The sequence below is a fragment of the Rhinoderma darwinii genome, chromosome 4 (assembly GCF_050947455.1).
Source record: "Rhinoderma darwinii isolate aRhiDar2 chromosome 4, aRhiDar2.hap1, whole genome shotgun sequence".
Taxonomy (NCBI): domain Eukaryota; kingdom Metazoa; phylum Chordata; class Amphibia; order Anura; family Rhinodermatidae; genus Rhinoderma; species Rhinoderma darwinii.
Genome location: NC_134690.1, coordinates 194801082 through 194823495, shown reverse-complemented (window position 1 = coordinate 194823495; position 22414 = coordinate 194801082). Strand labels below are relative to the sequence as shown.

Genomic DNA, 22414 nt, shown 5'->3' with positions numbered 1-22414 from the left:
AAAAAGATAGCCATCATGGCGAAGTTTTAATGGAAAGGGCTACTTGTTTCAACACCGGACTGGTGTCTTCATCAGGCCAGTATCAGTATTACGGTCCTATTATGGTCCTATTTTTTATGTTTTAAAATGATCTTCTGGACAACAAACTTCGTTTGATGTGATTTGGACCTGGCAGCAGCAGCCCTACTACTCTTTTGACACTCATTGGTGTCCTTTGGGCTAGGTGAGCTTATTCCTAACAAAGTTTGCTCCCCTGCCCTATCTTACTTTTACTTTGGACCATGTGGCACCGTGTCTCTTGTATTTCCTATTTTAATCAGTTACAATAGGTGTTCCATACTTATGTACTATTCACGAACTGTGCTATAATTCCTTTTCTAGCGGCATGCATCTCATATTTTAATTCCATATGAGTGGTTTGTCAGTTTGCTTATTATAGCCTAATAAAGAATTTTATTTATTTCATTTATTTATTTTATATGGTAGTTGGGAAATAGGGCTTTTCTTGCCTTAGGGCATTTAGTTGTTAGATATTACGTTTGTGCCCGCCAACTACCAAGGGTCTCCTTTCTGTATTTGTTTGTAAGTTAGGATCTCAGGGCCACTCACCAATCAGGAAAGGAGTATGTAAATCCATAGTGGTATACTGTCAATATTAGACCATGCAATCATTAATTGCATGGCGTTCCTAAAGCGCCAATGCACATGACACACAGCTTAGCCGGAAGCCGATGCTATGCGACCACATGAAACACCGGTTACTGCACAAGCGCCGGAAATAATGTGCATCGCTGCCAGCAACTACGTCATAATTCAAACGATAGTGCGTCTCGTGTGTTCATTTTATAAAAGATTCGACTGTAAGGGGAAGGACAATCGTTCTAATATCTATAGTGACTTTTTATCCATGGAAAAGGAAGATATATGAACCGCTCTTCTCAGAGCTTACATTCACGGATTGCATATTTGTAAAACATAATTTTCATACTGTTCCACACGTGGATCCGGGATTCCCGATTCACCCTTTCGTGTATTGTAGTAACCAGAGTCAAGGTCTGTGTGCTACCCTGTTACACTTTCATGTACCGGGTCTACTACACAGGAAACCTATACATTGTGTATCGGAACAAGGGGCCCGCTTGAATAGCGGCTCAACTTATACATGACTTAATTATATGAGATAAAGATGACATCTAAGTCGATATTTATCTTCCATTTTATAGAGAATATACAGGATTAGAAAAAATATTTTATAAGCAATAATACAAGACGTCCTAACAGTCGAATTAGACAAATGTATGCAGGAACTATATTATACATAAACTCCACATGACATGATATATAGAAGTATCCAATGTTGGTAAGTGGTCCCGATTTCTCACTATTCTCTCTAAAAAGAGAAAAGAATGGTGCATTCAAATTTCACAAACATGAAACATACAGTCATATAAATCGTGTATCACATTAATTGTTTATCTGTCACCACTGAGGAGAACAGTGCAAGAACATGCAAAGAACCTACTGACGAAGGATTAACTATTAGTGACTCTAGCCGCATTAAACTCTACGTTAAGTCCCCTGGGTTTTAATGAACCTAATAGGAAGATGCATTTTAGTTCGCATTTATGCAATAATACATGTCTATTCCCACCTTTTTGGGCGACAGGAATGTGATCCAATATCATAAATCTCAGGTCTCTTTCAGTGTGTCCTGCATCGGAAAAATGTTTAGCCACTCGTAAATCACACTTTTTTTTGCGAATAGAGTATCTGTGATTGTTTAAGCGGGTTTTAAAATTGCAAGTACTTTCTCCCACATAAAGAAAAAGGCAGGGACACCATAACACGTAAATAACCCAATCCGAATCATACTTAAGGAAGTGTTTCATTTTATATTCTTTCTGTGTAAGGGGATGTAAAAATGCATTACCCTTACACATACGTCGGCAATTAATGCAACAAAGACAAGGGAAGTGACCCAGTTTCTTTTGTCTGCTGTCCTGTACGGTTTGTTTTCTCAATCTAGGTTTTCACCAGTTTATCACGCAAATTTTGTGGGCATCTATATGACATAAGGGGTATATTTTTAAATTCCTCTATATGTTTGTAACTGTTTTTAATGATACCCCAATGTCTATTCAATATTTTAGAAACTTCTCCACTATAGTCATTATAGGTTGAAACAAATGGAAAGCGTTTTTTAGTTTTTGGTTCTCAAGGATTACCAACCAAATTCCCCTTAGATGTTTAGTTCATCTTTTCTTTCTGTGTCTGTAATAGTTTTCTGGGATAACCTCTGTGTGAGAAATTGGACATCAATTGATTCAAGACATGGTCTAAATTAATCTCATCATCCACGATACGCTTTGCCCTAAGCATTTGGCTGTAAGGCAATGAACGTACCATTCTTTTGGGATGGCAACTTTTGTATTTAAGAAGAGTGCTACGGTCTGTTTGTTTGGTAAAAAGATTGGTTCTAAAAGATCCCTCACTAATATATACCAAAACATCCAGATAAGGAAGATGTCGTCTATATATCGCCACCACCTCAAAACTTGAGAGAAGTGGTGGGATACATAGACCGACATCTCCTCCATCATGTCAACAAAAATATTTGCGTAAGTGGGTGCCTTGTTGGAACCCATGGCCGTTTCTCTCTGCTGTGTTTAAAATTTATAATCGAATGAAAAATAATTGGAGGTCAAGATGAGTTCTAAAAAGGAGATAATCAAATCACAGCTTGTTGTATTATAATTTGATGTTGATAGTTTCTGTTTAACCGCTTCAATGCCCCTATCATGCTTGATAAACGTATAAAGTGACACCACGTCAAAAGAAAAAAGTATGGAACCCTGAGACTGTGTCACTTGTTTAAATTTATTAATGAAATCTGAAGTGTCTCTAATATATGATTTAAAGAGACTCTGTCACCACATTATAAGTGGTCTATCTTGTACATAATGTGAGCGGCGCTGTAATGTAGATTACAGCAGTGTTTTTTATTTAGAAAAACGATCATTTTTGACGGAGTTATGACCTATATTAGCTTTATGCAAATGAGTTTCTTAATGCCCAACTGGTGTGAAGTGTATGACGCTGACCAATCAGTGACCAATCAGCATCATGCACTTCTCTACATTCATTTACACAGCAGATAGTGTTCTTACTAGAACACTATATGCAGCCACATACACACAAACTAACGCTACTCAAGTGTCCTGACAGTGAATATACATTACTTCCAGCCAGTACGGGATGTGTATTCAGAATCCTGATACTTCGGTAGTGTTTGTGGTTGATTTACAGCAGAGCAGGCGTAGTCTCGCGAGATTACGCGGTAAACTGTCATTTACAGCGAGACTACACCCACTTGGTCAAAAAGTAAAACACGCCCAGTGGCACATTAGGAAACTCATTAGCATAAAGCTAAAATAGGTCATAACTCCGTCAAAAATGATAGTTTTTCTAATTAAAAAACACTGCTGTAATCTACATTACAGCGATGATCACATTATGTACAAGATAGGGCACTTATCATGTGGTGACAGAGCCTCTTTAATAATAATAGCAAAGTCTCTCAAGTCTCTGTCTACAAAAATGGAGATGTTATTAAGCAATGAACCCCTGCCCGATATAAATCGGGCAACCTGGGGGGATCAACAAGACATTTACGTATTTTGGGTAACAAATATAAATAAGGGGTATTGGGATACTCAATAATAAGGAATCTTTTCAGAGACTAATCAATAATCCCATTTTCACAAACTTGATTAACTATATTAATAATTTTTTTCTCGATATCAGGCTTAGGATCACCTCTAAGTACTCTGTAGACATCAGTCATTTAACTGTCTATAAGCTTCTCTAGTGTATGTACACGTGTCCATAACCATGACTGCCCCACCTGTGTGTGTGCATGTATGTATGTATGTATGTATGTATGTATGTATGTATGTGTATGTATTTATATCATGCAGTGCACTTCCAAACTGGAGATACACCTTAAAAATATTATTGCCATGAATTGCTTAAAGTTTTATAGATTACTATATATGAAAATGTGGGGTTTCCCTTAAGGGCAGCAGAGTATATAAGGAGTAGCAGGGTATCTAAGGGGCAGCAGAATATATAAGGGGCAGCAGGGCAAATAAGGGACAGCAGGGTATATAAGGGATAGCAGGGTATACAGTTAGGTCCAAAATTATTTGGACAGTGACACAAGTTTTGTAATTTTAGCTGTTTACCAAAACATATTGAATATACAGTTATATAATCAATATGGGCTTAAAGTGCAGACTCTCAGCTTTAATTTGAGGAAGGGTTTAGGAATTACAACTCTTTAATATGAAGCTGCGTCTTTTTCAATGGACCAAAGGGAATTGGACAATTATCTGAAAAGCTATTTAATGGGCTGCATGAACTTTTCAGTCATTAATCCATCATTAATTAAACAGGTAAAGGGTCTGAGGTTGATTCCAGGTGTGGCATTTGTATTTGGAAGCTGTTTCTGTGAACCCACAACATGAGCTCAAATGAGCTCTCAATGCAGGTGAAACAGACCATCGTTAGGCTGAAAAGAAAATGAAAAAATCCATTAGAGAGATAGCACAAATGTTAGGAGTGGCCAAATCAACAGTTTAGTACATTCTCGAAAAAAAAAGGGCACACTGGTGATCGCGTGAACTCCAAAAGGCCTGGACGTCCACGGAAGACAACAGTGGTGGATGATCGCAGAATCTTTTCCATGGTGAAGAAAAACCCCTTCACAACAACTACCCAAGTGAAGAACGCCATCCTGGAAGTAGATGTATCAGTATCTAAGTCAACTATAAGGAGAAGACTTCATGAGAGCAAATACACCACAAGGTGCAAATCATTAATCAGCCTCAAAAATAAAAAGGCCAGATTAGACTTTGCCAAACAATATGTAAAGAAGCCAGCATTCTTTGAACAGATGAAACTAAGATCAACCTGTACCAGAATGATGAAAGGAAGAAAGTATGGAGAAGGATTGGAACAGCTCAAGATCCAAAGCACACCACATCCTCTGTGAAACATGGTGGAAGCAGTGTGATGGCATGGGTATGCATGGCTCTCTAATGTTTATTGATGATATGACTGAAGACAGAAGCAGCCGGATGAATTCTGAAGTGTTCAGGGATATACTTTCTGCTCAGTTTTAACCAAATGCAGCAAGGTTGATTGGATGTCGCTTCACAGTACAGATGGACAATGACCCAAAACATATTGAAAAAGCAACCCAGGAGTTTTTTTTTATCGCAAAGAAGTGGAATATTCTGCAATGGCCAAGTCAATCACCAGATCTCAACCCGATCGAGCATGCATTTGCTTAAAACAAAAATGAAGGCAGAAAGACCCATAAACAAGCAACAACTGAAGACAGCTGCAGTAAAGGTCTGGCAAAGAATCACAAAGGAGGAAACCCAGCGGTTGGTGATGTCCATGGGTTCCAGACTTTAGGCAGTCATTGCCTGCAAAGGATTCTCTACAAAGTATTTAAAAAAAACCATTTTATTTATGGTAATGTTAATTTGTCCAATTGCTTTTGAGGCTGTATATGAAAATGGTTGCAATTCCTAAACGTTTCACAGAATATTTTTGTTCTACCCCTTGAATTAAACCTCAAAGTCTACACTTCAATTGCATCTCAGTTGTTTAATTTCAAATCCAATGGGGAGGCATGCAGAGCCCAAATCATGAAGATTGTGTCACTGTCCAAAAATTCTGGACCTAACTGTATAAGGGGCAGCAGGGTATATAAGTGGCAGCAGGGTATATAAGTGGCAGCAGGGTAAATAAGGGGAAGCACAGTATATAAGGGGCAGCAGAGTATATAAGGGGCAGCAGAATATAAAAATGGCAGCAGGGTATATAAGTGGAAGCAGTGTATATAAGGGGCAACAGGATATATATGGGGCAGCAGGATACATAGTTGGCAGCAGGATATATAGGGAGCAGCACAGATATCTTAATTTTATCTGTTCTACTTTAATATTGAACACACACTTTTACAAAGAGAGATAAACACACACACAGTAACATATACACATACAAACACAGAGACACATACTGTATACACACATAAACACACAGAGATACTTGCCATCTCTCCTTGCTGAAAGGGTCACAGGCTTCTTGCAGGACGGGCTGTGGGCGGAGTTTTCTCCTCTTCTCTTGCTCCTCGGCTCTTATTTACTCTGTGTGTGTAACTAAGAGCAGAGAACAGAGTAGAGGCAGAGCTCAGTGGCGCCCCCTACATGTAGGGAGGGTGCAGTGTCCTGTTCAGGAGGTGGGGGCTGTATGGTATTCTCAACAAGGGGGAGGTGGGGGCTGTATGACACTGTTTACAAGGGGGAGGTGGGGCTGTATGACACTGTCTACAAGGGGGGGGGGTGCGGCGGATTATGCCACTGTCTACAGTGAGGCTGTATGGCACAATCTACAGGGGAGCACTATCTACAAGAGGGGGCTGTGTGTGAGAGCCAGGGGAGGGGGCATTATCCTGTGGGGAGGCCACTAAGCGGACATTATACTGTGTTGGGGCACTACAGTGGGGCAATATACATAGTGTGGCCCTTAGGGTGCATAATACTGTGTGGGCATAATTAGAGGACAAAATACTGGGTTCTTGAATGAGTTATAATATATCAAATATTCTTATTATACTGTATGGGGGCAATAAAGGGGCATTATACTGTATGTGTGGCACTAAAGGGGCATTATACTGTGTGGGAGCACTATAGAGAGCATTATACTGTGGGAGCATTATACTTTTTATGGGGCATTTTTTATGATGGGTTGGGGGACGCCATCTACCCTAAGGCTGGCCCTGCTGCTGCATAACCCAACTGTACTTGAGCTTTAGGTTATTAACTGACAGTGGGCAATTTTCTTCTGAATTTTCTGCTATAGAGCAAAATTCAATGTCTTCCAAAAAGTTCTACCTTTGACTCATCAGTCCACAGAATATTATCCCAGATATCTTGGTGGTCATCTAGATGATTTTTGGCAAATGCGACACTAGTCTTCGTGTTCTTTTTGGTCAGCAATGGTTTGCATCTTGTAACTCTCCCATGGATGCCATTTCTTTCCGAGTCTTTCTTATTGTGGAATCATGTACATTGACCTTAACTAAGGCGAGTGAGGCCTGCGGTTCTTTAGATGTTCCTCTTGGTTCTTTTGTGACTTCCTGGATGAGTCAGTGATGCTGTCCTGGTGAAATTTTGGTAGGTCAGTCATTCTTGGGAAGGTTTACCACTGTTCCAATTTTTCTCCATTTGTGGAGTCCCAGAGCCTTAACAATGGCTTTGTAACCCTTTCCAGACCATAACATTTTTGTTTTTCTTTGTCTAATATTAAATATGTATGACAAATATGCAAAAATAGAAGAAATTGGGAAAGGGGGAAACACTTTTTCACAGCTGTGCAACAGAGAAATGGGACAACCCCTTTAAACCTCATAAAATGACAGGTCAAGTATTGAGTTTAATTTTTAGACGAAAAACTAGCTGTTCTCTTCTGTTCTTTTAAAGTCTTTTCAAGAGGTTGAAAAACACAGAAGTACCTATATGGTCACGAATGGTCACAAGATAATTCCACCATAGCTCCTAAGTAGTGATTTTTCATTTTAATTATGTTGCCCATCTCTGTGGAGTACTGTTGTTTCTATTTTGCTGGGGCTTGCTGTGGGCAGGATTACCATGCAAAGGACTACCATTCCCATCATTCTCCCCTCCCACAGACATTGCCTATATTTACAGCTGCCTGCATACCTCTCTATTATTATATTGCTGTAATTACTCGCTATCTGTTCTGCTGCCCAGCATGTAAAACATGATCCCTTCAGAGACAGGAAGTATGCGGTGGGGAGCAGGGAGCATTGAAGATAAGAGGCATGTAAAGTGTGATGTTCCGTACTTCAGGGATAGAGGAGAGATGAGATAACCAAGTGATCAATGTACGTAACATAAAACAAGTAGGAGATAAGCACCAGGAGTCCTACTGGAGATAGTATGGACCCCCTGGGCTGCTAACAGATTTAATGTGGGGCTAAACATGGGAGCGGAGTCTATAGGATCCTCTGTTTTTCACTCTTTAACCTCCATATGAAGATGTGAACTTCATTGCAGGGAATCCCCATGTCGCTATCCCCGGAGTAAACTCTGTTAGCAACAGCTGGGGTGTGAATAGGAAAATACGCCAATTCACGGTATCAAGATGTAGGCAGAAGACCAAGTCATATGGGCATTGGTCAGGTCATTCAGAATTCAATCATAATCGGGAGATCGGTAGAGGTCAGGACAGGCAGCAGACAATAGACAAGATCAATTGAGAAGTCGGATCAGAACCAAATGCAAAAGAACACAATGCACCTTTGTAGAGTTCTGGAACCAAAAGGACCTTCTTGCTCCAGCCCTGGGCAATGGGGAAAGATCTCTTGTAACTTAGAGATAGATAAACAAGCCCTCGCTGGCCCTTTAAAAAGCGCGCGTGAACAGAGGTCCCAGCAGGGGAGCAGCGGCGAGAGATAGAGGAGAAGCAACTACACGGACGAAGGGGGGCAGCCCAGCTGAAGATGCTGAGCAGAAGCAATATGTCCAGGATGGTGATGGCCCAGAGGATAATGCCGAGCATAGCAAAATGGCCAGGAGGGAAATGGCCCGGAGGGGAACACTGCATGGTAAGCAGGCGCGGCATAATGGGACTGCATATGAGACTGACTTATACAGACATTTCAGCTACGGATAGCACATTAATTAGTAAGTGACTAACTTACTGCAGTTAAACCATTAACACACAAATTTAAAAATTGGAAAACCCCATTAACCCCTTCACGACTGCCATACGGCTATATACGTTCTAACTGCCGATGCCCCGTGCAGTTAGCACGAGTATAAACGTTTACAGCCTGGACTGGGTTTAATGAGTGCAGTGCTGCTTCAGTGTGAGCAGCACTGCACTCTCATGTTGGCCAGTGCTTTGAGAGCCCCGGAATACACCTCCCACTGTAGATACTGCCACCACCAACCCCCTGTAGTCAGTGCAAAACCCTCTTTAAATAGCGCCACCTAAGCTCCCTCCAGCATCGGAATCCCCGGCCAGCATTCTGGCCGAGGATTCCCCTCCTAGAGGGAGCCCCCACCGTCTCTCCATCCCCGCTGTAGATAGTTCCACCCCCCTGCAGATAGCAACCCCCCCCGCTGTAGATGGCATCTCACCTCCCCACTGTAGATAGCGCCACCTGAACTGACTCTAGGAGCGTATTCCCCGGTGTCAGATCGCACTGGCCGGGGATTCCGCTTCTAGACAGAGCCCCTGACATTACTGTCCATTTGGACAGTGACATTAGTGGCTCTCTCTTCGTGCAGAATCCCCGGCCGACACTATGGCCGGGGATTCCGCTACTAAAGAAGCCCCTGGTGTCACTATCCATATATGGACACTGTCATCAGCAGCTCTCTCTAGGAGCGGAATCCCCGGTGTCAGATTGCTCTGTGCTGGGAATTCTGCTACTGGAGAAGCCCCTGGTGTCACTATCCATATATGGAAAATGACGTCAGCGGCTCTCTCTAGGAGCATAATCCCCGGTGTCAGATCACTCTGTGTCGGGGATTCCGATACTGGAGAAGCCCCTGGTGTCACTATCCATATATGGACAGTGATGTCAGGGGCTACTCCTGGAGCAGAATCCACTGGAGCAGGGGATTCCACTTTTAGAGTTAACCCCTGATGTCACTGTCCATATATGTACAGAGACATCAGGGGCTTCCTGTAGGAGCGGAATCTTCGGCCAGAGGCTATTTACAGGAAGGAGGTGCCATTTACAAGGGGTGTGGGTGGCGCTATCTGCAGCGTTGAAATTGCTAATTACAGGAGGGATGTTGCTAACTACAGGGGCCGTGGCACTATTTACAGGGGGTGTGGTACTATCTACAGGGGGGTGCTATATACAGGGGTTATGACACTATCTACATGGGTACTGTGGCATTATATTGGCACTATTTACAAAGAACACTGTGGCGCTATCACCATGGTCACTGCGTGTGGCACTATGTGGGCATTATGTACAGGGAGAACTGTGGCACTATGTGGGCACTGTGGCACTATTTACAGTGGGCACTATCTATGTGGGCACTGGTACTATCTAAGTGTTCAATGTGGCACTATCTACAGTGGTATTGTGTCACTATCTACATGGGGACTGTGGTGTTTTCAGGGGGTTGGGACAAAAAACCCTAGAATAAAATTCATCCATTTTTTTAACGTCCATGAAAAACGAATAGCAAATGGCGGTTAAAAACAGTCAGACGGCCGGGAAATGGATTCAAATTTTGAGACACATCGATGCAAAACAGCCATGAAAATCTGACAGTTGATTTGTTGTTGACTGCCATATTTTAGTGATTTGTCTGCTCATAATAAAAATGAAAAACACTGAATTAATTAAACTAATCTAGAAAATGAAAGCCTCATAAGTCTTGTAAAAAATTAAAGTAAAAATAGTTGTGATATTAAAAACGGTTCCAAAGATGTTATCGTTTAAAGAAGTGCATATCAGAAATGGAAAATTTGACCTGGACACAGGGGCATTAATGACCCTTGGTCATGAAAGCGTTAATGTACTAACAAAATTCACAATTAAGAAAGACTACTATAATGTTTGCTGTCACCCTGAATGAGTCAATATTGAAATGTCCATTAAACAAGTACCTGATATTAAAACTATATAATATTGTAAGCCAACCTTATGAAGGAACTTTATTTTGGAGACTGTGAGTAAAGTAGATATATCTTTTAAAAAAAATTAAATCTCAGCTACTACCCACTCCTGCAGGAAAAATAAAATCCATTGTTATGTAAAATTAATTTTTTCCCAGTTTAACTGCAGTACAATGTTATAACTTCCATTTTCCATTTAATTGGTCTCAAATAAGATAAATAAACCATATTAAGTTCTATCTGGTGGCCTCATTAAATAAAAACATTTCGAGAAGCAATTGATTAAAGAAAAAAATCCATTGAATAGTGCAGGCCTCTGTTGGACAAAGTCTAACATATTTGCTAGAAATCACAAGATATGTGAAAGACATATTTACTTCATTGTTTAGAACACAATGGTTATTTAATAGAAACAAACAGACATACATAGTATTTTTTTTTTTAATGAAAAATTGTTTAGACATCCTTCTTAGGCCGAGTTCACACTGAGTTTTTTTACACATTTTTTTTGATGCGGAAACCGTGTCGGAAAACGCACCAAAAAACGTCCGTAAATGCTTCCCATTGATTTCAATGGGAGACGGAGGCGTTTTTTCCCGCGAGCGGAAAAAACGCTCACGGGAAAAATAAGCTACATGCCCTATCTTCGGGCGTTTACGCCTCTGACCTCCCATTGACATCAATTGGAGGCAGAGAAAGAGTATTTCGCTGCGTTTTTGCCCGTGGCGCTCAATGTGTCAGAGCGAAAAACGCTGTAAATTGCTAAGCAGTGTCCGGCTGCCATTTTGGGTGTGATTGTTGAAATGCAGGTCTCAGAAGCTATAGGACACACCAAAAGGCTAAGGGTATGTTCACATGCTTACTAAACAAAGGGAAAACAGCTCGCGTTTTTGGCTGCGTTTTTTACGGCCGTTTTTGGAGCTATTTTTCTAAAGACTGAATGAAAAACGGCTCCAAAAATGTCCCAAGAAGTGACATGCACTTATTTTTGGCGGGCGTCTTTTTACGTGCCGTTTTTGGAAAATGGCCACGTAAAAAAACGCCCCGTTGGAACAGAACGCCATATTTCCCATTGAAACCAATGGGCAGATGTTTGGAGGTGTTCGGCTTCTGATTTTTCGGGACGTTTATGGCCTGAAAAACGGCTGAAAACACTGCGTGTGAACATACCCTTAGAATGATTAAAGTGAAGTGAATGACTTTTCAGTTGACAGGTTCACACGGCCTGTATTTGACACTTTTTTTTGCGCATTTTACATGCCTCTACTGCTAAATGTCTTTATCCCTCCATCCTGCTGACCGTTTCCTCCAGGATCACCACCCAATACTGCTGAGAGTTTCCTCCAGCGTCACCATACAATCCTGCTGACAGTCTCCTACAGCATCACCATACAATACTGCTGAGAGTCTCCTCCAGCGTCACCATACAATCCTGCTGACAGTCTCCTCCAGCAGGATTGTATGGTGATGCTGGAGGAGACTGTCAGCAACATTGGGTGGTGATGATGGAGGAGACTGTTAGCAAGATTGTATGGTGACGCTGGAGGAGACTGTCAGCAGGATTGTATGGTGACGCTGGAGGAGACTGTCAGCAAGATTGGGTTGTGATGCTGGAGGAGATTGTTAGCACGATTGTATGGTGACACTGGAGGAGACTGTCAGCAGGATTGTATGGTGACGCTGGAGGAGACTGTCAGCAAGATTGGGTGGTGATGATGGAGGACACTGTGAGCTAGATTGGGTGGGGATGCATCACCATACAATCTTGCTGACAGTCTCCTCCAGCATCACCACCCAATACTGCTGACAGTCCCCTCCAGCATCCGCATACAATCCTGCTGACAGTCTCCTCCAGCATCACCATACAATCCTGCTGACAGTCTCCTCAGCAGTAGAGGAGAATGTCAGACCACTCTGTGATAGGAATAACCATCTGCTGCTGACAGCCTCCTCCCCGACCTCCTGCTGACGGATACCTCACCTCCTCACCCGATCACAGTCCGCACATTGTCCACACTGACAATACATCTCACACTCAGCACTGCTACATACATACACACACACACACACACACACACACACACTCAGCTCTACTACACAGACACACACACACTCAGCTCTACTACATCTGACAAGCTTAGCGCCACACACCGTCCACACTGAGAATACATCTAGCGAAAGGAGAGGGCGGCCTGTCAGGGGGGGGGGGTCCGTCGGATGGGGGGGCCCGTCGGGTGGGGGGCCTGCCGGGTGGGGGGCCCATCGGGGGTCACGAGAGCGGGGGTCTGTGAGAGAGAGAGAGGGACAGACAGAGACACACACCTTACCTGCAGTGTAGTTGGTCTTCAAAATGGCGCCTGCTATCTCCCTACAAACCGGCTTCTCTGCTGTGTGACTCTGACCTGCGTCTGCGCAGTACAGAGCCAGATAGCAGAAGCAATGAACGGCTCACGTTCATTGTGCCCTATGCCCTGTAGCTGCCGTATTCCATCTGTGTATGTGTCGTTAATCGACACATACAGAGATGAAAAAAAAATGGCAGCCCCATAGAGAAGTAAAAGTATGAATACATTTAAAAGTAGAAAGTGACAACACAAATAAATACAATTTTTGTTTACATTATATTAAAAGCAATATAATAATAATAAAAAAAAAAAATCATAACAACATTCAGGGATATACTGTACAGCAGCCACATGGAGATAGGAACCTGTAGACTGGAGATGACTCATTGACTTCTATAGGACAGTATTCTAGGCATGCTCTGTGACCTGTGAGGAGGTCATTGTGAAGGGAGGGGAGGAGATGAGCTGTCCAGATCAGTTGTTATCAATGGTGCATCCTGTGTTATCTACCTTCAGCTGTATAATAGAGGTGTTGCGTTTCATTGTAATCCTGCCTGTGATGATAATGAGATGACTGCTGAGAAGTGATCTCTGCAGAACAGGAAGTGTCAGCCTATTGTGAGGCTCAGTGAAAACGGCAAAATGTCAGGATTTTTTTCTAATAGGTAATGACATAAACATTTTTCAAAAACATCAAAAATTCTTTAAAAATATGTTTTACATAAAAATTTTTATTTAAGCAGTAGATCATTTTCCCTATAACAATTGCTTTGTAGACAATCCAGACAATAGGTATTTACTTATCCTTGTTATAAGTGTTCATATTTATGGGCTAGGCTACTGTACATCAGCTACTATTTGGTAATTCGTACAAAATAGCAGTATATATGAGCTTAAAGTCACCTCTTTTAGGCTTCATACACATGGCTGTATTACAGATGTTGTAATGATTCATAATACAAGTTTTTCTTCCAATTTCCGTATGAATCCAAGAAAATACAGAATTATGGCGTGACATATAACAGAGGTTTTATCCCCTAGATACATAGCAGTCTTTTCTACATTTATTAATTGGGGTTCACCCCTCCTAGCTCTCCCTTAAACTGCTCTCCATAACTGCATTAAAAGCAAGATGGCAGCATAGGTGTCATTTCTATGTATGAAAATACAGACTTTTTAAGGACAAGCAACATCTTGCAGATATGATCATTATCACTATACATCTATAATGGTAGTTTGGTCCTTAATACTCACTGCAGGTAATGCAAAGAAGGAAATGCCAAGCAGAGCAAAACCAGCTGATAGAAGTCTTCCAAGCCATGTATGAGGAGTTTTGTCACCATAGCCGATGGTTGTCAATGTGATCTGCAATGCACATGAACAAGTGATAGATTAGAAATATGAGGAGCATACAAACAGGGCTGAACTGAGGTTATATGTTCTCTGTTCGAAACTGTTTAGGTGCCCCTTCTTCCCGAAAAGTTACATAGTTACATAGTTACATAGTTTGTACGGTTGTTAAAAGACACATGTCCATCAAGTTCAACCAAGGGATGGGAAAAGGGAAGTGAAAAATTTCTACACATTGACATAGGAGCTAATATTTTTTCGTTCTAGGAAATTATCTAAGCCTTTTTTAAAGCCATCTACTGTCCCTGCTGTGACCAGCTCTTGCGGTAGACTATTCCATAGATTCACAGTTCTCACAGTAAAGAAGGCTTGTCGCCTCTGCAGATTGAACCTTTTTTTCTCCAGACGGTCGGAGTGCCCCCTTGTTTTTTGAGGGGGTTTTACATGGAACAGGATTTCACCATATTTTTTGTATGTGCCATTAATATATTTATATAAGTTAATCATGTCCCTCCTTAGTCATCTCTGTTCAAGGCTAAATAGGTTTCATTCTTTTAATCTTTCCTCATAACTTAGATTCTCTGTGCCCCTTATTAGCTTCGTTGTTCTTCTTTGTATTTTTTCCAACTCCAGGGCATCCTTTCTATGAACTGGAGCCCAGAACTGAACTGCATATTCGAGATGAGGCCACACTAATGCTTTGTAAAGTGTTAATATTATATCCCTAGGCGTAAGTCCATGCCTATTTTAACACACAACAATATCTTACTGGCTTTTGAAGCAGCTGATTGACATTGCATGCTGTTATTTAGTTTATGATCTAAAAGTACACCCAGATCCTTCTCAACAAGTGACTCTCCCAGTATAGCTCCCCCGAGAACATATGATGCATGCAGATTGTTGGTACCCAGATGCATAACTTTACATTTATCTACATTAAAACTCATTTGCCAAGTGGATGCCCAAACACTCAGTATGTCCAAATCAGCTTTCAATTTACAAACATCTTCTATAGACTGAACATTACTACATAGCTTGGTGTCACCTGCAAAATTAGAAATAGTGCTATTAATCCCATCCTCTATATCCTTAATAAATAAGTTGAATAATAGTGGTCCCAGAACAGAACCTTGGGGTAAACCACTTATAACCGGGGACTATTCAGAGTAAGAATCATTGACCACAACTCTCTGGATACGGTCCTTGAGCCAATTCTTAATCCAATTACAAACGATACTTTCTAAACCTATAGTCCTTAATTTCCCCAATTGCCTTTCCAAAGTTCAAAAATACTATATCCACAGCAGCCCCTCTGTCTAGGCTTCAACCCTCTGTCTAGGCTTCTACTCATCTCTTCACAAAAACAAATCCGGTTGGTCTGACAACTTCTGTCCTTAGTAAAACCGTGCTGGCTGTCACTTATAATACAATTTTTTGTGAAATAATCCTGTATATAGTCCCTTAATAGCCCCTCAAACATTTCCCCCACAATGGATGTTAAGCTTACTGGTCTATAATTACCCGGGGAAGTCCTAGAGCCTTTTTTGAAAATAGGCACCACATTTGCCCTGCGCCAGTCCCTTGGCACTATACCAGTCTCTAGAGAATCTCTAAATATTATGAAGAGGGGGACAGAAATAACTGAGCTAAGCTCTTTAAGAACTCTAGGGTGTAACCCATCTGGTCCCGGGGCCTTGTGCACATTTATTTTATTTAATTTAGCTTGGACCATATCTACATTCAGCCAATTCAGTATATCAACTGATATATTAACAGCCCTGGCACCGGCTACATCAGCTGCTCTTTCTTCTGTTGTATATACAGAGCTGAACAACTCATTTAGTAACTCTGCCTTCTCTTGATCCCCTGTGACCAACTCCCCATTACCACTATTTAGGGGTCCTACATATTCAGACCCTGGCTTTTTTGCATTTATATACGTTTTTATATGCTTTTTTGCATTTGTTTTACTATCCTTGGCCACCTGCCTTTCATTTTGTATTTTTGCTGATTTTATTACTTTACAGATTTTATTAAGCACTTTATAATTTACAAATGCTAGAGCCGTACCCTCAAATTTGTATTTTTCAAATACCATATTTTTTTTGTCATATATTTCCCTTTTTACAGAAGGTGTAAGCCATGTGGGGTTTAAAAATTTAGTCGTTTATACTTGTTACCTATAGGAATAAATTTTGCACTATAATTATACAAAGTAGATTTTAAGATCTCCCATTTATCATTTGTACCATTATTTGACATTAGTTCTTCCCAGTCTATATCCTGAATTGCAGCCATCATCCTGGGGAAATTGGCCTTCTTTAAATTAAGTATTTTTGCACTCCCAGCCTGTGTTTGTTTTTTACAATATAGGTAAAATATAACTATATTGTAATCACTGTTCCCGAGGTTTTCACGAACATTGACATTCCCAACAAGCTCTGCATTATTAGAAATGACCAGATCCAACAGAGCTTCACCTCTCATCGGATCTTCCACAAACTGGCCCAACAGGTTGAGGAAATTTCTCCCCTTTCCAGTTGAAGCCGAACCTTGACACCAATTAATATCGGGATAATTAAGATCCCCCATTATCACTACAGTACCCCCCTGTGCAGCCCTCTCCATCTGTTTATATATCTGACCTTCTATCTCCTCAGTTATATTGGGGGGGCCTATAGATTACACCAAAAGTAATTTTTTTCAGTGTTTACCTCCCTTTGTAATTCCACCCACAAGGTCTCTTTCACACCCACCTTTATATCACTTCTCACATACAGACATACACCACCGGCTTTGCTATTTGCCCTGTCTTTCCAAAACAGTGTAAATTTACAGCCCAGTCGTGTGAAGAGTCTAGCCATGTTTCAGCAACACCAACTATATCTATATGTTCCTCCATTACCAAGGCCTCAAGCTCCCCCATTTTGCTTGCTAGACTTCTGGCATTTGTGAACATACACTTTAACTTGCATTTCAAACTGCCACATTTGGTATCAGAAATGTGATTATTTCACATTATTTGGTCATTTTAATTTTCATTGCTGTTTTGTAACAGAAGGATCTCCTTATCCTGTTGTCTAGTCCTCTCCCCACAGTCCATTTCTCCCCCACCAATATAGTCTGACCCCTCTCTAACCTAACTACCCCTTTATTTTCTACATTGACCTCCCTCCTCAGCCCTAGTTAAAATACTCTGCCACCCGAGCTAGAATTCTTTCCCCCAACATTCCATTTAGGTGCAAATCATCTGCAGAATACAGTTTGGAACCCCTATGAAAATTCAGCCCAGTGCTCTAGGCACTACCCAAAGCTTTCTCCTCTATGCCAAGACTTAAGCCATGCATTTAACTCCCACTGTCTTTCCTGTGATGCGCAAGGCACAGGAAGTATTCCTGAGAATACAACCTTGGAGGTCCTTCCCTTCAACTTGTAGCCTAGTTCTTTAAAATTATTCTTAAGGCTCCTCCCCCTACCATGTATTCTATCGTTGGTACCCACATGGACCACGACAGCTGGATCATCACCAGCCCCTTTTAGTTTCTTATCCACCCGTTCCACCACATGCCGAACCCTGGCACCAGGGAGACAGCAAACCATTCGGTTGAGGCGGTCTTGGAGACAAATTATTCTATCCGTCTTCCGGATTATAGAATCCCTTACAACTACTAATTGTCTTGCCTTACCTTCATTACCATCTACTACTAGCTGGGCTGTTATCCCGGCTGTTAGGGAGATCAGTATCCACTAGGGCTGCAATTTCTTTTTTTTTAATCAAGTAACTTTTTATTGTAACAAACAAGTTTTACATTTTCCACAATGCAAGTGCTCCTTCCACACTACAAGCACTTACAAGTACATGAAGTAAGAAAAATACACACAAGATACATAACATAAATCCTCTCCGATACCCGCACCCCAACCCAGTACACCTGAGGATAAATCCCCCCCAATCTGTACAAATATTATGTCATCGTATAATTTGGATTCTCCTAAGCAGATATGGCATTAACGGCATTTGTATTAGCAATTTCATATGAGTACAGCCCCTTTACCACCTAGACAAGATTTTTAGATATACCCCTATCTCTTGTTAATTCAACAGAAGCCAAACCCGAGTCATACAGCCAAGAAGCCCACTTCTCCTCGTATTTTTTCGAAGCACCCCTTTTAAAGTATATAGGTCTTGTGAGGGTTTAGCATCAGGAGAGGTTGGTACAGCGGTTTCTTTGTAGCCAGAGACAGGGACACCGTGCATTAAAAGTCATAACAGGTCTTTGCCTGTGTTTTTATTCTTGTCAAAGAAACAGCCTCTTGTACAACAAGGCAAAATACAAAATAAATCCTGCTCGTCTGAGCACTAACTAAACAAGATATTATCTAACTATACCAAGTACCTTCCTACCAGGCACTGGACACAAAGTAACACAGGTCTTTACTCACATAGCATACAGGCTACTCCAGCCTTAGTAGTCTCCAGTCTGAGTCAGGGGTGAGACTCCCACACACTGTGTCTGCACCTTTTTATACACAGGCTACAGGTGCAGCTAATTGAGCAGCAGCCTTGTCCTACAAACAGAGATGGACTAGGGATTGGGGAACCCGCCCTGCTCTTCTCCAATCCAACTCCAGGCCCTTTTTTCCGGCTTTTCCTTAAGCCGAGATTGGAAAACTAGAGCTTTCTATTGCAAGAACTACTCATTCCCTGGAGCCTAGGATACATATGACAGGATTCTAGGGGAAATATACCTTCCCTCAATGACTTTACCTGTCACTGTCTCACAGTCTTTACATAGCTATAAGCCAGTTCACTTTGGCAATGTACTCTGACCGTGTGGGAGGTAACTCCTGTAACCAGCGCTGAGCAATCATCTTCCTCGCCATATATAGCAAATGGGCTACTGCAGTTTTAAACATCTCAGACCCCCTTAAATCATCCACATAGCCGAGGATACACATATATGGCGTCAATATAATATCAGCAGAATACACCCAATTGACTATACTCACAACCTCTCTCCAGAAAGTTTCAATATTGGGACAGCACCACATCATGTGTATGATGTATGTATTTTGAGTTTTACATCTATTACAGGCCAATATCAAGTTGAAATTGAGGTGTTTTATACACCCTGTGCAAAAGATACAAGTGTGAGAATCTATGCGCCTCACTAAGAGATAATCTAGGGGTGTATGCCATTATATCCTGCCATTGCCCATCCTCAATAGGACCAACATCCCATTCCCACTTGGCTTTGACCCCAAGAGGAAATTTACAATGCTCTCTGTCTAACAAGCAATTATACACTGTCGAGATGAGCCTCTCGGATTTCACTGTATCCCCAATAAAAGTGACAATTGGATTTGAAGTGCATGTGAGGGTATCACCCACCGTAGTTTCCTTCCCTAGCGCATGTCTCATCTGTAAATATTCAAAAAAGGAGTCATTCGGCAAAGCGGACTCAGATTGCAGATCATAGAACAGTTTCATAATCCCCCCTTTATATAGCGGAGAGTCAACCACCAAATGCCCTTATATATCCATCTGCCGAAACCCTCCAAACTTGCAACCTCCGGTAACCAGGGATTATTCCAAAGAGGAGTGACCTGGGTATGGCCTTGAATCCCCAAGAGATCCTTCACCTTCCCCCAAACTCTATGCATTTGATATATGGTGGGTAATCGTTTAGTATGAGTCTTAAATTTACCAGTTTCCAGGGCTGCAAATAGCCTGTCGCATTGTGTGTACTGTCGTAACATATCTAGCGCAGAATCATATTATTCCAACCCCCATCCCCTTAGGTGTTGTAACTGCGCCACCAAGTAATAAAACCCTGAATTAGCAGCTGCCAGACCCCCGTCAGTTTTACCGCGCTGTAAGGTGTCCAATTGTATGCGTACATGTCCCTTCTTCCATATAAGATCTCGAAACATCCGATTAATCATCAGAAAAAAACGTTGGGGCACCCAAACTGGTGAATTGTGTAAAACATATAGCAGCTGAGGCATCCATACCATCTTAATGAGGTTCGTTTGCCCTATTACTGATAAGGGTAACCCACACCATGCCACTGATTTAGTCCTAAACTTAGCTATTAAGGGATCCAAATTTAAGTGTTCAAAATCTGTCAGCACTGTTGATATCCGTATTCCCAAATATTTAATGACTGTAGAACATTGCAGTGGCATATGTTCCCTATCCAACCAATGGTTCGTCTATCGGGAGTAAGTCAGATTTTGACCAATTTATAGATAACCCAGATTAGGACCCACATTGTCTGAAGACACTAATTACAGTATCCAATGTTTGACCCGTATCACACAAAAATAGTAGCATGTCATCAGCGTACAAAGCTATTCGTTCCTCCAGTCCACCCCGACGAAAACCCACTATTCCCGGGTGTTTTCGAATACTGGCCACTAAGGGCTCTATAGCAATTGCAAATACCAATGGGAATAAAGGACATCCCTGACGAGTACCTCTACCCAGCGTAAACATTTCGGTCAAAGCACCATTCACCCGAACATGAGCCACAGGAGACCTGTATAAAAGATGCACTGAAGCAATAAATCTGTTCCCAAACCCCATGTGTTCTAAGACTTTCCATAAAAATTCCCACTCTACACTGTCAAAGGCCTTGGTCGCGTCCAAGGAGCATATAGCAAGTTTCCCGGGATTATCCACTGGGATCTGTAAATTCAGATAAACCCTGTCTAAGATTAATGGCTGTAGACTTCACAGGCATAAAACCAGTCTGATCTGGATGTATCAGAGTGGTGATGACCCTAGAAAGACGTACGGCCAAGGGCTGCCATTTCTGAGACTGACACCCTCACATCATCACCCAACTTGGTAATTTTGCTTGGAATAACAGAAACAGGATTGGCCTTCCTTTTCTTGGACCCCTTTCTACTGCCCCTAACTACATTAACCCAGCTATTTGCCTGATCCTTCTGACCCATGTCTTCACCCTCAAGGTCTATCCCCTAACTGCTTGCTCAGTGAGCAGCATGCTCCGCTCAAGATTGTCTATCGTCCTCAGTGTTGCATTTTGCTCCTCCAGATGTCTAATGCGAGATTCCAGGTGAACAACATGCTAACATCTGCCACAGAGGTATTCACCTTGGAACTCCGGCTCCAGTCGTGCATACATATGGTAAACTGTGCACTGAAGAAAGCCTCCAATCTTGCTGTCCATTATCCCAGTTACAAAAAAACAGTGAGCAATTGAAAAAGTTAAAGAACAGATGAAGAGTACTTACAGGGACTTTAACTCCTCTTTTCAATTCCGGTTTAATAACTCCACTTGATACACAAGCCACTTAATTTAGCAAGCTCAAAAACAGAGCAAGCCCAGCTGAGGCCTGTAGGCTAATTTATATCACCTGATAGCTATTAGCCCCTCCCCATGTCAGCTGCACAGCAGGACAGAAGTGTAAGAAGAAAAATAAGGTTTTAAACTGTGTCTGTTTTGTTAGCTTCTATTTGCAAGCACTCAATTCAATTATCACACACAGTATCACACACAGTATCACACCCAGGAACACAGCAAGCCAATCTGGTTTAACCCTTTAACGGCCTGTGACGTACTATTATGTCACGGACGGTGGACTGTTAACGCAAACTGACGTACTATTACTTTATAGCGTTAACAGGGTACTGTGTCGGCAGACGCCTCTGCAGACGCAGTTTTAAAGCAGTGATAGCTTAACGCTATCACTGCTTCAAGGCCAGGACCGGAAGTACGTGGATAGTGCAATGTATTAGAGTAAAGATCACAGGTGCAGGCCCTCAAGTCCCCTAGTGGGACAAAAAAAAAGTTGAATATAGGTGTAAAAATAAAAAAGTTTCAAGTTAATAAAAACATTATAGGATTTTTTTTTAAAAACGTTAAAAAATGACACATATTTGGTATCACCGCATCCGTAACAACCCAATCTATAAAACTGTAATTTTATTTTTCCCACACAGTAAACAC

General features: G+C 41.6%; 1 protein-coding gene across 2 annotated transcripts in view; it reads right to left on the bottom strand.

Annotated features, from left to right (window-relative positions):
* The window catches only part of KCNQ5 (potassium voltage-gated channel subfamily Q member 5), a 660896-nt gene that overhangs the window by 204234 nt on the left and 434248 nt on the right, over nucleotides 1-22414 (bottom strand). For both annotated transcript variants that reach the window (XR_012883164.1, XM_075862030.1), the window contains exon 6: nucleotides 14340-14450. Coding sequence is in view for 1 of the 2 variants with exons in the window: in XM_075862030.1 (XP_075718145.1) it covers nucleotides 14340-14450 (111 nt within the window). In the remaining variant the exon portion in view is untranslated. The remainder of the gene's footprint in view (nucleotides 1-14339; nucleotides 14451-22414) is intronic.